The 21808-nt window shown below is 33.1% G+C and overlaps 1 protein-coding gene across 9 annotated transcripts in view; it reads right to left on the bottom strand.

The window, feature by feature from the left end:
* The window catches only part of LOC131165282 (pentatricopeptide repeat-containing protein At2g26790, mitochondrial), a 31886-nt gene extending 24999 nt beyond the window's left edge, over positions 1-6887 (bottom strand). For all 9 annotated transcript variants that reach the window (XM_058122929.1, XM_058122930.1, XM_058122928.1 and 6 more), the window contains exon 1: positions 3730-6887. In XM_058122929.1, coding sequence (XP_057978912.1) covers positions 3922-6369 — 2448 coding nt within the window. In that variant the 5' untranslated portion in view covers positions 6370-6887 and the 3' untranslated portion in view covers positions 3730-3921. The remainder of the gene's footprint in view (positions 1-3729) is intronic.
* Positions 6888-21808: the final 14921 nt, after the last annotated feature.

The following is a 21808-nucleotide window of genomic DNA, read 5'->3' as shown; positions in this document are numbered from 1 at the left end:
GAAAACCCTTTTTTAAACCTCAACATCACAATTCACCAAACATTGCAAGTTTGCAAATTCCTACTGGTCTTTCTTCACCTTCATTGTGCCACCATCGAAGACAATTTTCATTTCCTTCAAAAACAAGCATCCATAATCCCATTTTATCCAAATGTTGTTGTGCTTCTACATGATTTTCATGAATTTCCTCCACAGGAATAGGCAAAATCCCATCAGAACATTGCTGCTCTTTACCCAATCCATCTTCCTCAAAAAGAGGAATACCTTGCAAATCCTTCATCAGAGCGTGGCACATATGATAGATCCCCAGGAACATCAGATTATTCAGACACAAACCCATAGCATTCCTGAAATTTATCCAATCACAAATTGTCGTCAAATGCAATCTCACTAGTCAATCACTTTCATCCTCCAACATAGCTCCCCAAATTTTTTCTCCTTATCCCATTGTAGGTGCATAACAGCCGTTACAGATATTATGTAACACTATTGGTGGTAACACTATTGGTGGCTTCCAAGACCATTACGGGGCGATATCTCAGAGGTACATTGATTCACAACCAGTCATTACAGTCCTGTTATGGAACGTTACAGGCCAGTAGAATGCCAAACTGGCTGTGAATGACTAAAACAAGTTTTTAGTTCCTTTTTTGCATTTTCCCCTCTCTTTTCCTTATATTGAAGCTTAGAAACTCAATTTTAAGTTGATATTTTTTATTTTAAAAAAAATTATATTTTTTGTTTATTTTCCTTGACATTTAGTATGCATATTTTTAACTACCAGTAAAATAAGCTCGACTTTTTCTCTTATTAAATTGCATACATTCGTGTACTAAGTTCTTTCAACTGTATTTTTTTCTGTTTCTATTACACCTAGTTTGGATACAAAAATATGCTCCATTGTATGCAATTTAGTTCTTGTTTAACATACAAACATTCTATATTTTATTTTTTGGATAACAAAAATCCCATATCTATGATTTAAAGAGTACAAAAGATGGCACTATATCTTACATTTTTTTTATATCTATGATTTTTTTAGTTTGAATTTCCTTATAATCAATAAAGTAGTGAAAAGTGGCAAATGCATGCTTCTTCTCATCAACAGCAACTAAAACAACCAAGATGGCATCCAACACTTGTAGTATATGTTACATTCAAATTGATTAAAATTCACTAAAAAATCGTTTAAAGTATGCAGGATGTTGGGACCAAAACACGTAAATCTCTATGTTTTTAAGAAGTCTGCTAATGCAAAAAATGAATTCACGTATGTGGTCACTATTATCTGTTACGTAACGTATCCGCAATGGCCGCAACAAACCCTACTGCCCCTAGCCTTGTGATGACCATTTCCCTCTACACTTATCCCCACAGTTCCAAGATTAGCCTGAATATCACCCCAATCAGTAACCTGAGCTTTCGCATCCCTAGTCCAACTAATACATTCTGAGGAATGCACACTGACCAGCCCCTCAACATGACCATGGAACAATTAGTTGTATCTCCAATTATATAATCAATGACAACTTTGTTGGCTACACTATATATTTCCCTTTTGGGGAAGTCCTTAATGAAAATAATATTATGGTAAAAATTAATTTGTTAGGTTAGCCTTAAATAATTTGGCTAGTTGGTCACATTCTTAGAGTTGAAAATTGATTTCAAACCTAAAATCATTCACGACAAAAGTGGGTTGTCAAAGCCTTCTCCAAAGGTGATTTTTGAACAATGATTACACTTCAACTAAATTATTACAAGCTCTCTTAAAAGCAATGACATACTCTGAAATCTTTTACTTCAAAGCTGCCATCGAAAACTTAACTGGTTCAGATAAATTTCTGTCCAGTTTTTTTCCCTGAGTTTCATTGGTTATTATTTTTAAAATATAACCAATATATTAGCCTCTTGCAAACACACTTGAGAAAAATGACAAGTACAAAAATGTGGATGGACCGATGGAGATAATAAATGGCAGTCAATTAAAAGACAAAGTACAAACATTTAGTAAAATCATAGAAAATAATATCGAAAGGATGTAAATAGAAACACAAAAGCAAATATCCCACTTTACCAAGAAAAAGTCATTTTATTTTAAAAATGTGCCATTGCATAATATTTTTTAAAAAATTAAAAATATTTATCAAAAATTTTTCTTTTTTTTTCCAATAACAAACAAAAAAGGAGGAAGAAGCAATCTCTTAATAATAATACTCTTTCCAGTTTTCAAGGTGACAATCTCAACACGTTTTGTGGTTTGCAAAGGCTTGCCAATGACAAAAAAATTTGAAATTTTTTGTGTCAATCTCAATGAGTTTCAGTGTTCTCCATCGAAACTGAAACTTTACTCCTTGCATAAACTTACAAAAACCTTGCTAATGGCACAAAAAAATACATTCTTAAATACTTATGTTCATGTCCATACAACATGGCTATTATTGTTTTAAGTTAATGACTTCAACATGAATAATGCAGGCATATTTTCCTTCATTACATTTGCGTACTAAATTTAATTGTTTTCCTCATTTCTTGACTTTTAATTGCTAAATGAGGATTTGCACGAGTTGAGAACATGGTTGAGCATATTTTTTATTTATCGCATTCATTAAAAAAAAAAATTATTGCATGTAACTTGTGTCTCACTGATACTCCTTTAGGATTTATAAAAATGTGAGCATTCCCTATAAGCATCCATGTATGTGGGAGGCACTTATCAATGTTGAGATATTTTAAGATGTAAAAATTACTTCGACACTGTTGTGAAATGTGGCTCACATACTGAGTGGAAAGCATGAAGGGAATCAAGCAGCAGCAGGGGAAACCATCAATGGTAAGGCTCTAACCGTTGACGATTTGGAGCAAGATTTCAGGCAAAATACATTCTGCCTAAAACTGTCAACAGTTTGGCTCAAGACACCCAACGCAGATTTCAAATTTTGAAAGGGGAACGTTAATATGGCTGAGGTTTGGAGGGAAAACCTTCGGGAACTCTATATATATGTCATATATGATATATTTAGAGTGTTGGTAGATAATGGTTGTAAGAGTTGAGAGGGTTCTTGTATTTCTCTTGTAATTTGGACAAGAAGATAGTGAATCTTTGCCATTTGCTCCCGTGAATGTAGGCATTGCCGAACCACGTAATTCCTTGTGTCATTGTGATTGTTCTTACTTTCATTTAATTTGCTGTGGTTGGGGATTATTCTGTATTTTCATCATTAGAGTGCTGCATTGTATGTTTGATCTTTCACATATGTATACACACATATTCCGCTATCCATATTTGGGGGTTTTACACAACACAAACCCATGAACATGTTTTATTGAGATGATAAGAAATTCCTACTTCAACTATTAATGAAGATTTAATGCAAAGTTACACATATAAGGAAATTTTAGTCCAGCTTTAAAAATGCGTATAATTGTATAATAGTATGGCTTAATTAAAGAAAAATGTGAAACATGATGGTCTGTTATTGAGCTTTACAATAATTAAGTTTTGGAAAGAGAGACAACGCAATTGATGAGTCCATGAGTAAATATACATCCAACGGTAGCTTCCCTTTTATCCCAATGAAAATAATAATACAAAATGTATAAAAGGAAACCAATCCTAAGGAAAATAATATTTAATGCAAGCTGTATAGACAAAGTACAGTAAAAAGGCAAAAATTCAAAATCTACAGTGTCCAACTTATGAAAGAAATAAAGTTCACAATGCATCCATACCTGTTAAGATAAGATTCCTGAGTGTTCTTGTTGCAGAGCTACCCTTTCCTCATGCCTATAGCAGCATCAATATTTCAAATGGGATCTATGCAACACTTTGTAACACAATGCAGTCAGCATTACCTCAATACAATTGATTGGAGCAATTTAGAGATTTTGGGTTCATCTAGCCACCAAAAATCAACACAGTGACTACTCCCGAAACTTCAATTTCCTGGCCTTTAGAATACCCTGGTGTAATGCCAACATGGTACGAGTATCTGGCATTATGCCCTTCGATGACATCTCATTAAAAATAGTTACAGCCTTATCCACATCTCCCTTTCTACAGTATCCAGAAATAAGAGCTGTGTATGTCACAGTATCAGGCTCCAGCCCTGCATTAATCATTTCATGAAAGATGGTAACAGCATCCTGAATCCCATCCATCTTACAATGTCTATCAATCAAAACAGTATAACAAATAACATCAGGTTGTATTCCTGCCTCCCTCATTTCATCCCAAAAAGCAGAGGGATGCATTGTTGCTTCCTTGCTTACCCCACCATCCAGAGTGAAACAAGCCCTTCCTAAATTTAATTTTGTATGACCATCTAGCAAAACTGTGTAAGTGACAACATCAGGTTTAATCCCTCTCTCCTTCATGTCATTGAAAAGATCACAGGCATCCCACAAGCAATTGGCTCTGCAATACCCATTTATCATTATTGTATATGTAAAGACATCCGGAGTTTGCCCTCTCCCAATCAGGGAATTAAATAATGAACGAGCCTTACTCATATCGCCTGTCTGACATAAAGCACCTATGAGTTTGCTGTACATGTTTTTGCTAGGGACCACACCTAAAACCAACAATGTCTCAAGCAACATGAGAGCTCTGACATTATCGGCATCCATACAAAGGTTACTGAACAGTCTATAGTACGAATTTCTTCTCACTAGTACTCCTTTCTTAGACAGCCTAACAAAAAGTTCATAGGCTTCTCTCGTGTGGTACATTTCACAGTACCCATTAATCAAGGCACTATAATTATCCAAGCATTTATCTTCCAAATTATATAAATATTTTTCAGCTTCCTTCACCTTGCCTCCTATACACAAGCCTTCAATGACCATGTTGTGGGTAACGACGTTGGGTGTCAAACCTTGTGTCTCCATATGATCAAGAAGGTCAAATGCCTTTTGTGCAAGACCATTTCTGCAAAATCCAGCAGCAAGTACATTATAAGTAACAATATCAGGCTTAAAACCCATTTCTTCCATTTTCGAAAATATATTCAATGCATCGACAAGCTTTCCTTGGAGACAGTACCCGCTAATCAAAGTAGTGTAGTGCATGATATCAGGAACCATCTGCTTTCCCTTCATATCTTTAAGCAATTCTGCGGCTTCTTCAACTTTTCCAAGCTTGCACAAAGCATTCACTGCAATATTGTAGCAAACCTCATCAACAAAAACCCCCAAGTCCTTGAACTCTTTAAATTGATCTACTGCTTCAGAAGCCATGCCCATATCACACAAACACTGAAGAATCGAACTCAAAATGACACAATTAGTCCTAATACCCTTTGACACCATGTCACTGTGAAGAGCCAGAGCTTGCAACAAATTACCACTCTTGGAATAACCACGAATCAGGGCAGCATAGCAATATACATCAGGGGCTATCCCTTCTTTGTCCATATCAAGCAAGACAGCCTCTGCTGCATTCAACTTCATCTCATTACAAAACCCCCGAATCACAGCACAATAAGCATAAGTATCAATTGGGACATTTGCCCCTTTCCAAGCTTGCAGCACCTCATAACCTAAGTCTGACCTTTGATGTGAACACAGACCATCAATATATGCTGAGTAAGCAAAGGCATTTGGTGTCACCCCAGCCTCTTCAATTTCCTGAAACACATTAACCGCTTCTTCCAAACTTCCTTTCTTACAAAGCGCTTTGATAACAATAGCATAAGTGTATTCATTCGGGGTCAACCCCAGTCGCCTCAGCTGTTGATAAATGGCAACAGCCACATCCACTTTGCCACATTCAACCAATCTATTAATAAGAAAATTACATGAAAGAATATGTGGAACAAACCTCCGTTTTTTTGTTTGAAACAACACATCAATGGCCTCATCAAACATACCAACACTAACATAAGCCTTTATCAATGCACTAAATGCTCGAACCAATAAGTTTGACTGCTCGCCCTCAAGTTCCTCTGCAAGAGCTCCAAGCAAATCTGAAATTTTGAAACCCAGCTGATCCTCTCTCATCCCAATAACTTCCATCAGTATAGAATCCAACTTCCTCTCGAAACCCCAATAACATAGTATTCTAATAATTGCTACATACGTTCCAACATTGTGCCAGAACCCGCGCTCTTTCAATTGTCGAAAGAAAGACAAAGCAAGATAGGGTTCCATTTTCAAGTTATACAAGATTTCAACGATTCTAACTGTATCTAATTCAGAAAAATGATCGCCTCCATCGTCCTTGCTGACACAACAAACAGTTCGTTCGTCAGAGCTTGAATCAGACGAGCTAGGGTTCCGCTGGGCAAGCGCCGAAAATCGCTTAAATTGGATAAATTGGCAGTGTTTGATAAATTTCTTACAATAAACCAACCTGGTTGATGAAACCCACATGGAAATACAAATACATCGAAGCGGATATCTAAATTACCAGTAGGCTACGCGTCATTTCGATAAGAAAGGGGTCCAAAGAGGAGAGAAAGACCTTACTTGGTTTGCTGAGCTATAGCCAAAAGCTAGAGATATTGAAAAGCATACACAAATAGCACCGGCCATGGAAGCTTGACGCCGGAGCCGGACGCGTTCGCCAAATGCGTGGGCGGGCTGCTGAGCGTCGTGGCGCAGGACCTCTGCCTTCAACTGGGATTCGCTCTCGGCTCTGCTCCGGCGGAGATCCTAGCGGTATACTCGTGCAACGAACGGCCGACAGCGCTAGGATCTGGGTTCGGGTCCGTCCGGATAGGCGACCTCTACGCGAAGGAAGAGAGGAAGGTGCTGGTGGAGCTGAGAGTTCCGGCTGCAGTGCTGCGGGCTGGGCTGCCTGGGGAGTGGGGTGCGGCGTGCAGTGCTGGGAGCCTGGGCAGAGGGTAGTGGGGGTGTGGCCGTAACCGCGTGGCATGGGGAAGTTTAGCATAGCTGCGTAAGAGATTAGGGTTTGGTTAAATGGTATAGGGTGACCCAACCCGAACCCGGATTAACCCGGTTATAAACGGGCGGGTCATGGGTTGATCCGTTTATAATTGGGTTGACTTTTCGTTTTAGCTGGACCAAGTCCGAGTGACCCAACGGGTCATGACCCGTTTTGCCAGACCTAGTTATTAGGCTGCAATATAATTATTTATTAATTTTCATAATTTTATTTTTTTACTTTTTTTTATTTTACGTGAAAACACCTGCCACCAACGAGTCCTTTAGAGCCTCCGGTGCGACACCAAACCCACAAAGCAGCAGCCTTCCTCTTGTTTTGCCACCCGAATTAATCGGAAACAGACACAACTTATTCACAATTGAGTTAGACATTCGGCCAATTCGCCTTCCAAGATCCATCTCAAGACACTTGCCCCATAACACAACTACACTGCATCTACTGGAAGTCTACAACTGAGTGCATCAACCATTAGTCGAACCTTCGACACTCCTACTGGATTGCATGTTTGCTTTTCACTGCGCTAATACCTTAGGGGCTTCATAATTTTATTTTAATTTTAAACTTAAACAAAATACCCTTTTTGAAAGGACAAAAAAAAAATTGGCGATTAAAAATTATTCCCCCTTCCTTAACTGATAGTCTATATATAGGAAAATATAATTTTCATTGTGCAATTAAAAATACTTTAATTTTTTATTTAATTTTAAAACAAAATTAAATTAATTTATGTTGGTTTGTGAAAGAATACGAATAAGGACGAGTAATTTGTTAGTTACTTTTAATGAGGGTAATTTCACAAACTCAAATTTTCAGTTAAATGTTATGATCGAAGTCCATGTCAAGTTATTTTTGTTCGAATAAGAATATACATATGAAAATCGTTAATAGTTTTGATAATTGATTTACTATTATAACCAAAAAAAATTATTTTTTTTAAGGTAATGTAAAAAGTATACATCAACAATAAAAGAAAAATAAGTAATGCATAAAAGAACAAGCTTAAGCAATTTAACTTACTCAAACTATAACAACAGTTATTAATATAAAAAATATATATTAAATATAATCAATATTAAGAAAGTTTTCATTTTCAAAGATAATTACATTATGAGAGAAAAGACAACCATGCAATTTCTCGTTTGCCTTGTAAATGATTTTGGAATCTTGAGAAGGTAAATAACATTTTGAAAAATGGGCTTAACGAAATCACATACAAACACACAGTAATTTATACTTTTAGGATAGTTCATGCAAAATATACAACCAGAATTAATTGATTTAATATAAATAATGGTCTGTCAAGAGTTAATTCATATGAACGTAACCATGGCATCACGTGACCAGTGACGGTAGCAACTAATGCAAGTGTAACAAAAGTAACTTTATGTTGTTCACGGGCTTACTAAACGTAATTTTGCAATAGTGCTTAAATAGACATCTTAAGACGTGGATGCAATAAATCATGTTCATCGTTGACTTTATAGTCTTTTGGTTGTGTATTTCTTGCACAAGTAAACTTTCACACCTGTTGGAGATAAATCATTTGACAATATGATTATGTCACATGAGATTTGATCATATTCGCAATAGAATTCACGAAATTCTATAAACAAAAATTGTATTCACTAACTTACTTAAACCATATTTGTGAAATGCTTGAGTGCAAAACATATTTAAGGTAGAAGTCATTCGAACTGTAAAAGAATTAAATCAAGTATCGCACATATTTTACTTGAAAATTACTATATATCCAATGGTATAGGTAAATAAAAATATTCATTTAACAATTATGTTAGCCTAAAAATAATTAATTTTTCTAGCCAATTTGTCTTTCGCCTGATAAAAGTAGAGAAAAAATTAAATCCAAGAGGCATTTATAATTATCATATATAAAAAATACAAATTTCAATGTTAAGCAATTAGAGCATAAATAGAACATAAGGCAATCCTTGATCACACAAAAGGTCATTTTATATTTTTTTAGACCAGTAAATCCTTGTTATATTCATTAAAAAAGCAATTGTACAATTACATAAACTTAGAGTAATAAAATATATTATTTGAGTTTTCCTATAGGCATTCCCTTGCTAGGAATACCAGTCCAACATTGAAGGGCCAAAATCTTAATTGGTTTCTTTGACCAAAATTAACATAAAATTGAATCATATCAAAATTTTCTTTAACAATTTAAAAGTTTATATGTTATAACATAAAGAGGCATGCTTTGTACTTCCAAATAATGAATTGTGCATTTTGAATGTTGGATTTGAATCAATTGCATATAATAGAAAGTCGATTTCAATCATTTCTACTAGATCATATATTTATGAATAAAAAAATCACACAAAACTCCACATCAACGAATATTGAAGACCTAACTGGAGTCAACTTTGAAAAAAAGAAACTTAAAATAAAAAATGCAATTTTATGTTTAATTATTTATGTGGTGGTCATAAAAGTAAACAAAATAAATAATTAATAAATAATTATTGATTAAATAATATAATATATTAATGTATTAATATAATCTAATATAAAATAATAATAATTATATATATATATATATATATATCCTGAGGATTCCAATTAGGAATTGGAATTAAAGACCCCTCTAAAGGCCATGTGAACCATCTCTCTCTCTCCTCAAACTCTCTCTCTAAAATTTCTCTCCATTTTCCGAAAAAATCGAAAAACGAACATCATTTTCAGGTCCTAGCTCCACTACAAAACGTTTTAACCGGAGTGATTTCGTCGTTTGGATGTCATAGGCACCACTCTAATGCTAAGAAGGGGAATAGATCATGTCAGGTTCATTTTAAAATATTCCCGATTAAATTTGAGTACGTGAATTTAATTAGATTTATGTTAATTAAAATATACCCGATTTAAATTTGGTATGTGAAATTAATTATATTTGTGTTCAGATCTTATTTTAAAAATATGTTTAAGTTAAATTAAACTGTATGAATTTGATTATATCATATTTTTTGGAATATTTTAAAATTAAATTAAACTGTAGGGATTTTATTATATCAAAATTTTTAGAATATTTTTAAATTAAATCAAACTGCATAAATTTAATTATATTGGGTTTTCTAAAATATAATAAAAGTAAATTAAATAGGTGAAATTGATCATACCCGCATTTTTATTTAAATTTACTGAATATACATTTGTGAAAATTTATATGGTACTTTATGAAATTATAATTATTATATAAATTGTATGACATGAGAATGATTTATTTATTTTTATTGTATAATTAAACTTGTTGAAACTTTTATGGTATTATAAGGCAAGAGTTGTGGTATTATACTAATTTTTGAAAATATTGAGAATAATGTGGAATTATGAAAATGACGGTTTAATATCGAGCTATGGATATGACTGTTTGATACCAAGTTGCGAATTTGACGGTTTAATACCGATCATGTTGCGGGTTGAAAATTTTTGGAAAGATTATTATGAATTATATGTTGAGAATTATGATGATGCTATCAGTTTTATTATGAAATTGCAATACATGGTTTAAACACCCCGAAGGACTAGTTATATGGAAAGCTCGGTACCATGACTAGTGAATGAATTAGTACAATCACACTGTTATGAGAGTATTGGTATATGGATAGTTGATTTGGCATGAGAAGAGTAGAGTGCCCACCCATTTTTGAACTAGGATAGGGAGGCAAATCGTACTTGCAGATGCGTTAATTTGACTTAGCATTGGTGGTAGGCCAGTTAAGGCTAAGTCCAAACTGCGCAACCCGATCATAGGTGTTATACATGATGTCAGTCCATTCAGGAGGGGTGTTTTTACGCATATATATGGATTTATGTAACAGGGCTATTGAGTCAAATTATGTTCTGAAAAGAAATATATATTTTTAACTGTATAGGTGTGAGTACGGTTTTTTTTTATAAAGTAATTTTTGGTTAAAGTTGAATTAATAAATGTGTTTTGATTATACTAAAACTCATGTTAATCACACAATGATAATAATCTATTTTGTATTACTGAGAAGTGTCTCACCCCAATAAATATATCAACTTTTCAGGACCGCCAGGAAATCAAGCCTAGGAGCTTTGGGGCGGAGTGCAGATAATATAGTTAGTGTAAGTGCTAGTATGGAGTTGTGTATATATGTTTTTGGTAACTTTTGGGTTATAGTATTGTTTTAGGAAATTTTATCGTAATGGTTATGAGATAGTACTCTGGTATGTATGATTTTGGGAGGTTTATTTTGCTTCAGCTCGTTGTTGATTGTTTATAAATTATGTTATGGAAAGGATACACCCAGGAGCCCCATTTTGGGTTCGGATTGTTACAGATGTGGTATCAGTGATTATTATTATTATTATTATTACATAGAAACTCTAGCCATCAAATATATTAATATAATTCTTAAACTTTTTGGGACGTTACAATTTATCCACTTAATCACTCAATGCTATTCAAATATATTTATATAAGGCTTGAAATTCATATTAATATAATTCTTAAACTTGGGAGCCACCGATTTATATTCGAGCATGCCACACCTACATCACATATTTAAGGTGCAAATTACAACTTTGTTTATTTGGAGTGTCATTTTAGTAGTTTTCTAATATATTGGAATAAAAATAAATTGTATCCTAAGGTAAGGTGATAAGGAACGAATAATTTTCATTTCTTTTGACTAAAGATAGCATATTTTTAGGTGATCCCATTTTCTTTTTTTCTTCCGTCAAAATGATCGAAATAAATGAATTTTTTATCATAACAAAAATTATTCTTCCTTAATTTTCCATTGTTTTTGACATATATGAATGTTCCTAATCATTAATAATAAAAAATGTTAGTCATTTTAGTTAAGGCAACAAAGTTCCATGATCTCATGATTAAAAAAAATTAAAAAAAAAATAATATAAAATTATTTCAAAAGCAAATATTGTCTAAAAGGCTTATTGTTATTTATTTATATCGCACAACTGTTGTAAAAATGAAAAACTAACTATTTTTCTTCTGTAACTTGTTGGAAAACTAATATGCAAAATGAAAGTTTTTTTTCAAAACTAAATGAGCCCTCAATTTTTTTGTTCAATGAATTTATATTTACTAATTTCAAAGTAGGAATAAATACAAATTAGTGAAATTCAAAATGCTCTTACCTAATATTTGGAAGCCTAGATTTTTGGACCTTAAAGCTGAATTTGTGTAAATTTGAATAATTGATTTTGTACAAATATAAAAAATTAAAGACTTGAAATACGCACTCCCAAATATAGTACTAAAAAAATAAGGGTCTATTTAATTGTAGATTTTATTTTTATTTTTCAAATAATTACGAAAATGACATACTATCTCTTGTTTTCCCAATTTACATTTTTTTGATTTCTAAATAAATACAAAATGTCATCTATTTCAGTGCCTGATTGGATTTGTATGAACTTAGAAAAAACTGAGTCCACTTTTATATTATACTTTATCAAGATTAACATAAGTCCAAATCTAATATTTGAACTCAAGCTCAGTATACAAAAATAAGAAAATTAAAAATAACGTGATAGTATTGTAGTTATACTAAGGACTTGCTTGGTATCTTTTATGTTTTTTTTGTTTTTTAATTTTGTTTTTGTATAATGAAATAATATATTGTAAAAATGTGTTTACCTATGTTGCAATTCTCTGTTTTTGTAATCAATTTCTAACTATTTGCGAACAAAATCAAAAACTAAGGACCCACTTAGTATAATTACTATTTTGTTTTCTATTCCTATTTATGCATAGTAAATAAACAAATTATAAAAACACGTTTGGTTATGATGTCAATTTCTTATTGTTTGTGGAAAAATTGAAAATTAAACTTTATGATTTTCAATTGTCTTGGGAACGTCTTGCCTGAAATTTTAACATCAAGAAATAGTTTTTTGTATTAAATTATTTATTTTATACACTTAAAAATTAAAATAAAAATAAAATGATCATATGAATTTAAATATAATTGAATAAAAATATACATAAATTTTAAAAACAATAATAAAGCCAATTACAAAATATCTTTACTATTTTCTAATTATCATTTCTAATAAAATTTATATGGTAAAGCAAGTGTTGTGAGTATGGCAATTAAGTAAAATATCTATAATACTCTTTATTTTTATTATCGTATTTTGTCAATGTGCATTATTTTACAATTTTATTATTTTATTATATTTTACTAATATTATTTAATTAAAAATAAAAATATTCATTTTAAATTAAAATTTCAATTTATTTAAATTTTATGAATATTAACAAAATAGGTTGCTAGTTCTTGGTTTTCTGTTTCTATTTCTAATTTTGGTTTTTGTTTCTAATTTTTTATAAAAAAAAATTAATAATGATACCAAAATACCCTTAAATTTAAAGATTTTCAATTGTTTTGTTTGTCATAAAATTTTTGTATCCACAAATATTTTGATTAAAAAATTCATTTTATACATATTGTTATCAAAATAACAAAAAAATTCAATTACAAACTATTTTTACTAGTTTTTAATTCTATACAATAAGATTTTTCTTGTAAAATAAATTTTGAAATATAAAAATTATGCAAAAAATTATATTAATTTTTATTTTTACTATGATATTTTAAATCTTATTATTTTGCACTTTTATTATTTTAGTCATATTTTCGGATTATTATTTGATGCAAAGGTAAAACTAAGCATTTGTTTGATTAAGCTTTAATTTGTTTTAAATTTGTAGAAATTAACCAAATAAGTAGTTGGTTTTCAATTTTTTTTTTTTAAATTTCACTTAAGGGTTTTGCTTTTATAATTTTTGTTAGTAATACTAAACCGCTAATAAAAAACTATAAATAAAATTTAAACTATTTTCACAAATGATTATGGCCATAAAAAATATTTTGTTATAAAACGTGTATATTATACATGTAGATGACTATCTTGAAAATAAGTTATGACTTTTGGTATAATTGTCACGCCCTGAACCCGCAAGTGGGTCCCAGGTGTAAATATAGTAACCTATCCTGTCTCTATATCAATTAAACATACATGATCCAATACTGAATAAAGGTCCGATCCCGCGGGGTACACGTAAACCCTATACACACTTTCACATACATATCTATACTCATCAAATACGCAACAGAAAATGTTCTTTCTATACATACATCATACCATACCAGAGTCTATACAAAACTAGAATATACGTTCCCATAATTATAGTACATACTCCGGATGTCTACAAAACCCAACAATGACAACCCGGTTATAGAACTCGTACTTACACAGGTGCTAAACGTAGCTAACCGACACCCCCACTTCTGGACGCTAGGATGCTATTTTCGGCTACCCGAAGGACCTGAAAAATATTTGTATATTCGGGGTGAAACACCTCTCAGTAAGGAAGAAATATGTTATATCAGTGTGTAGTATACGAGTGTTATTTCAACATAAAACATAACACAATATATACAATATAGTTCAATACAGTTCCAGTATTTTTCACAATCAAATTCCAATACATACTGTCGCGACGTCCCGGAGCGCGTGTGCCCCGGGCTGCGAAATAAAAATCATTTTTAATTTTCAAGGGAAAATAGAGAATGTCGGAGTCGCCACTAACCTTTTAGTGTGGTTAGAGCACATGATTACTACCCCCTTAGGTGTAGAATGGGTCTACGTTACCAGAGTTGGGGTCGAGAGTTCGGTTACGCGAGGGGAAGGTACGAGCACCTCCTACGCGCCCATTCTTACGAACGGTACCTAATTAATTTAGAATTATCCCTAAGTTAATCTAATAAGTTTTTCAAATTACTCCTATAGTGAATTTACTAATACACATGCAAAACAAATAAATAAATAATACAAATATATACATAATATATGAGTATATACATATTCCCTCAGAACTAAGGGTATGTAAAGCCCGAAAGCTCATACTCCCGCAATAAAATTATAGGGATAAAAATTAAGAAAATACTTAAGAAAAAACACTCCCAAATTTTGAAATTGTATTAAATTTTTTTATAGGAAAATACTGGTATGGGAGGTTTTAATATATAATAATAGGATAATCAGCAATTACTTAAAATATTACAAATGTCAAAATAGGTCATAAAATATCATATATATTACAATACTAAAGATACTATCAAAAAGGTAATACCTTATATATTGAGAATACTAAAACTACCCTAATAGGTAATACTAAATATCCTAAAGATACCATATTAAGAAATATTCTATATGTTAAAATGCTAAAAAAAAAAAAAAAAACCCTAATAGCTGATACTAAATATAATAATATTACCATATAATTCATAATAATAACAATAAACATATAATATGAACTTAAATACTAAAAATACCATATAAACTAATAATAATACTAAAATGCCATAATAATAAACTAATAATTATAGACTAAAATATATTAGTAATAATAAATAGTAATAATGATAGTTATAAAAATAATAATAATAATAGCAAAATAATAATAATAATAATAATGATAAAGTACTAATCATAATATAGGAAAATAATAATAATAATAATATTGGGTTTGGGTAAAAATGGGGTGTCTACACATACGATCAATGTCGTCACACTGAGCACCCAATTACCTTGCGATAACCTAGTACAGAACCTTAAGGCTCCATAATCTGAGATACTGAACTTTGTTTCCTGACCATCCTGTACCTTCCCCATAAACTCTACTAGTTCTGCATCATTCCTCTATGCTGCTTTAATTCTCTCCTGTAGAGTCGGCTGCAAAACCAAGTCAGTAATAAATGTCTGGTGATCACCCTCTACCAGCTCCACACCGAGCCTTTCTAGATCCATCTAGATCGAATACTGAATCTCCATCGCAGACACAGATGAATCCACTGATTTCAGGCTCAACGCAGCAACAACCACATTTGCCTTTCTTGGGTGGTAGTTGATAGTGCAGTCGTAATCCTTTATTAGCTCCAGCCATCTCCTCTACTTCATATTTAATTCCTTCAGTGAGAAAAAATAATTTAAACTCTTATGGTCAGTAAATATCTCACACCTACCCCCATATAGACAGTGCCTCCAAATCTTTAGCGTGTAAACAATCGTCGCCAATTTCAGATCATGGGTATGGTAGTTCTTCTCATATTATTTCAACTGTCATGAGGCATTGGCTATTGCTCTCCCCCACTACATCAATACGCATCTGAACCTTTTATGGGACGCATCGCTGTAAATTACGAACCCCTCTTCTTTTGAAGGAATCGTCAACACTAGCGCAATAATGAGTCGCTGCTTCAATTCCTAGAAGCTCTGTTCACATTTATCAGACCACTTGAACTTTACTCCCTTCAGGATTTCATTCTTCTTCTTCTTTTTCTTCATTCCAAAAACCTACGCACTCTTTCTCTCTCCTCTCATTCTCTCTTCCTCTCTCATCATTTTTCCCGACAAATACTTGCATAATCGAAAATCGGAAGATACCGCTAGGTTCCATTCTCCGCTGCCATCATTTCTATCGGAGCATATCGGTGGTAGGAGCGGCATAGGCGTATCTCATGTGGTAAGCTAATTTTCCTTTTTTCTTTAATTTCATACAAATTATAAGTCTGATCGACGAACGGACACTACCACGAGAATCTAGGGATGATTCTCTACATGTCTAGTGGAGTGAATTTCTCGTGGGTTCGTCGTGGGCAAAACCCCAAATTTGGGGTACGGGAATTATTAAGAGGCTTATTTTTAATTAATTATGATTAATTTAGAAATATTAAAATGTTGAGCATCTGGAGTTTAAATAGAATTTTCAGAATTAGGGTCAGGGTGAGCATCGCGGGTGTAATTTTGGGACAAGCAGACAAAATTCAGAAAATTAAGTGGGAGTGTCAAATATTGGTTTAAATGTTAATTTGGAGTACATGGGGCCCAGGGAAGGCTAGATGGGTTGTAACGACCTGCTTAATAAACTGGGTTTATTTATTTTATTTTATTATATATATATTTTTTTATATACTATGATAATCTACATGCTCTGATATCATACTGGGGGTAAACCCAATCATTAACCTAAGCAGCGAGAAACATAATTCAAATAAACATAACCATATGTAAATATATATATATACAATATCAGAGTACTAACATGTTTCCCAAAATATACACATATATCTGTTCCCCCAAAATACCCTCAACTATGCTAGGATACACAAAAATCCTTCACAATATCCACTTCACTGACAGGGCACTACTGAAGCCCCTCTATCTACGAGTCTGGTCTGCTCGCCTACTTGAATCACCTAAAAAATGATTCAACACTGGGATGAGCCAACGCTCAGTAAGACAAAATATGCTATTATTAGTGTGTGGCAAATGAGCTACAATATTATGAAATTTTGTTTTCATATAATCATGTATAACTGGATACGTAAGTACATACAAGTAATAAAATACACAACCCTTTCCAATGTTGCTTAACATAACAATGTTGTAGGTTACTATTCAAAATACTTCTAATGTACGTAAGTTTATTCCCTGTTTCTGTAAATCTGTATATATGTAATAGTAACTGAAAACTTTCCCTGTGGATAACTGTGTGTCATGATTTAACCCCTCATGACAGAGTTGTGCGGCCCGTAGGCGGGATCTACATTGGTTGGCCAACCAAGGTAAATCATTATACTCCATCAGTCTGATTTGCCCACCTCAACCCATATCTGATGGGGAGCCTGTCCACGTCAAGGGCCTAGGTAATCGACCTACTACCATGTATTATCTAAATAGGTGGTTGCACTCATAACATAACATAATATCTGTAGCAACGGTACCGTACTTTGTAACTGCATAGTCCAACAGGGTCTGATATTATATAATATATCTCTATATACCACTATCTGATTTACCATGATTATGAAATAACTACATAAATTGTAACTGTAATTCATACGTTATAATACTGAGAACTATATAATCATAACACTGATAATTGCATAATCATAATACTGAAATTCATATAATCATGGTACTGAGATTCGAATAATCATGGTATTAGATTCGTATAATCATGGTACTGAAATTCATAAAATCATAGTACTAAAATTAGTAAACATATCTCCGTACTATATTCATATTCTTGAGTCATACCATACTTTAATACATAACTTTTATAATTTAATAAACTGTATAATATTTTAAAAATACCTAACATAACATATTTCTTTTACCTGACTACTAAAAAGCCCATATGGTATACTGGCTTAACATTTGCAGGGCCTCCCACACAACACCCTGAAAACAACATTTGTCAGAACAGAATATCAGTATTTCTTCGCCTACATCATTTCTTATAACTGTCATAAGATCATAAATGGATTAAAAGGCATTACCCTGAATTTGGGATGAAATCCAACTTCGTTTCACTAACGATTCGCTCCGGCAGACTTGTAGAGAACTTCGCCAGGAGCGTCATGGTGGCTTCGAATCGTCGATTCGGCGTCTGGCGGGGCCGAAATTGAAGAGAGAAGGGAGAGGGATCGTAGGAGAGAGAGAGGATAGAAAAAGGGCACTGAAAATATGATAAAAATTCAAGTTTTCACTATTTATAGTGCCAGACTCATCGACGAGTCCTTCAGTAAATTCCTCGACGAACCTTACCTTTTGTCGACGAAATTCAGAGCAGCCTAAAACCTTTACTTGGTATTTTCTCGTCAACGAAATGGGACCTCGTCGATGAGATCCTGAAGACATTCGTCGACGAATCCCTGAAAATTCTTGAAATTATATTCTCCAAAATGCAATGTCATCGACGAACGCAGTACGACCTCCTTCTGTTTTTGTTTTCATTTTTCTCCCTCTTATTATTAAAATACCATTATTCTTCAGGTCACTACATGGGTAGTATTTTTGGGAAATGAATTAATTAATCTAGGGAAAATACAAATTGCAAGAGTTGAATTTCGGGCGCCAAGGGCGTAGGATTTGGGTCATAAAGAGACTCTCAGTAAGTCAGGTAAGTGGAATAAATTATAACAATATTTTTAGAATTACTGTTTGAATTAGTATATAAAAATGAGCATATTGTATTTTGCCTGAAAATTATTATGATATAAATATTAGATAAATTGTGTGGCATTTGAGTAATATTAATTTGTAATGCTTTGGAGTCTGAAATTAATATATTATGAAAATTAGATGAAAACTGTGTGGCACATGACATGTATTGAAAAATGTAAACTATAACGATGGGTATTTTTTGAGAAAATATTAAAATGATAATGATTGATGTGATTAGTGGAAAATAATGAAATGTGATATTTATATGTGAGTATAAATTATTTGCATAAAAAATGAGATTGTACAAATTACTGATATAAATATTTTGGGAAATATGAAAATACGTGAAATATGATATGTACTATTATGAAATGATGGAATGTGCACAGAAAATGATGAGGGTATTTATATTGAACTGAATTGTGATATATTGAAATATGATTGATGAAATGCCAATACTGTATAATGATTTCGGGTATGTGGTAGTGAACCATGATGGATGGTTATGATATTAAGTACGGTACCGTTGCTAATAGTGTAGTGCAACCACATGGACTCTTGGAGCGTGTGGCGTGACAATCGGTTGTGCCATTTTGTAGGGTTGTTGGTCCCCCTAAGTCCGGATCAGGGTTATAAGTCGACCAGTCGTACTACAGAAGCGATATGATATTTTGATCTAACTGGGTCGGCCAACTATGGTTAGATCTAGTCTTCAGGCCGCACAACCTTGACCATGGGGGGAAGCATGGCGTGGATAGAAAGATCCTCAGCGTGGTCATGAGTTACAGACGCAATGTTGGTATTTGATACCAAAGATACCCATGAGCCGGAAAGTCAAATGGAAATTGAGAGTGAAAGAATGATAAAATTGGCTAAAATGAGAAATGAAATAAATAATGGAAATTGGGAAACAGAGCATGATAAAATTGAGAAATGGAACTGTGTGAGTTAATAATATAAATAATTGAGGCGAAGTGAAACTCTCCATCTGAGGGCTTAGTGAGTAAGGTGAGTGTCCTGATAGGTACCAAATGTAGTCATACTTGGCTGCATAACGTGTTAGGGCAGAGGGAAGCTACCTGTATGGGCGGGTAATCTTCCTTATTCTCAGGAACTTCGCGGATAATTATGTGTTGGAAATCATTGAATTTGAGAAATGATTTTAAAACTTATAAAAGCTTGTGTTATATATTTATATGATTATGAAAATATATTTATCAGTGTATTTTCTCAGATGAAATGTTGTTTTGAAAAGTAAAGCATGTTATAATTGAACTCATATGGCCACACACAGTAAATAATTTATTCCTTCTTACTGAAATGTGTCTCACCCAAATTATCTAAATTTTTTAGGGAACAGGGATAGGTCTAGTGATAGAGCTTCGTGATCATAGGGAGTTGGGACCCTAACACACAGGGTGAATTTTTGAACCAGGGGAGGTGTAATTCTCCTAGAGTTGAGTTATTTTGAGTATGGGATGGTGATGTATTTGTATATGTATGTTAATACTCTGAGTATTGTATTTTGGTTGTTAAGTATGTATTATCTTTCGCTGTTAGGTTATATAAATAAAATGACTTTTTACTCGGTACCCAATGCGGGTCTGGTCGTATGAATGGTAGTAGGATTGTTGACGTGGCCGATTTATGGATGCTGTCGATGACGTGTAAATTATTTATCATTGATTAAAAAAAATTGTACAAAAATCGGGGCGTCACAGTTGCCACTACAGTGTAGCTCACACCCATCAGTGACCAGTCGAAAAGAACAAGCGATATTTCACACCCTCAAATATAAAGTTAGACACTCTCGCTCATAGTAATTAGCTAAGACATAGCGTCAGCATACGGTAATTAGCAGCCCCTAATTGATTTACAAAACTTGCAACAATTTTGGAACTTATGTCCCTATACTCATCAACATACGGTAATTAGTCGCCCTTAATTGTTTTTACAAAAACTGAAACATTTTACATACGACATTTCATTCCACACTTATTTGAGTATACAACAAATCATATCATTTTTCAGTTCAAGAATACAGTATAATGCAAATATGAGTACGGTCATTTCAATACTGCAATTTTAATACAACATACGATTTCTCCAACAAAATAAAGATGATACCCGAAATCCTCAAATTTTCTCGAAAACTGTAACTCGAAAATCCTGCATTTTCATTCGATAGATTTTCCTAAATAAGTAAAAAAAACATACATACGATCCAAATTTCAAAAGTAACTGATATAAATAGAATTCTCTTGCCTTTTCCCGAATACTAAAATATGAACTCTACAGCTCCAAAACTACGAACCGAGTTACCAAAACCTAAACAACGAAGAACTATACTTCACTATAATTCTTACTACTACACATATTCCGAAATGAAATTGAATTTGGACCCTTACCTCGGTTTTGAGTCAAAACCCAAAAACCCTCAAAATGACTTTCGAATTCGCTAAAAATGTAGAGATTCCTCCCCCGATCCAGCAGTAACGTTGGATCGTTGAATAAAGTGACGAACAGTGAAGAATCGAAGAGAGAAGGATAGGTTTCACTGGATCTAGAGAGAGAGAGAGAGTTTGAAGTTTTTTAGCAACTAAGCAAGATAAATGGATATTTATAGACCCTTTGACCCGACCAACCCCATCTACGAGATGGCACCTTCGTCGACGAATCATCCAAACATTTCGTTGACAAGCCGGCTCCTTTGACGACGAACCCTATTCCGATATTTTATAACATGTTCGGTATCTCTTCGTCGACGAGACTCCAAAATTTTGGTGACGAAGAGTATGAGGGTCTTCGTCGACGAGAACAATGGCTTCGTCGATAAAGCCTGCAAAATTTACCTTTTTACCCATTTTCATT

The sequence above is a fragment of the Malania oleifera genome, chromosome 10 (assembly GCF_029873635.1).
Source record: "Malania oleifera isolate guangnan ecotype guangnan chromosome 10, ASM2987363v1, whole genome shotgun sequence".
Classification (NCBI taxonomy): Eukaryota; Viridiplantae; Streptophyta; class Magnoliopsida; order Santalales; family Ximeniaceae; genus Malania; species Malania oleifera.
The sequence above is the reverse complement of the archived record's forward strand: the minus strand, read 5'-3'. Positions and strand labels throughout refer to the sequence as shown.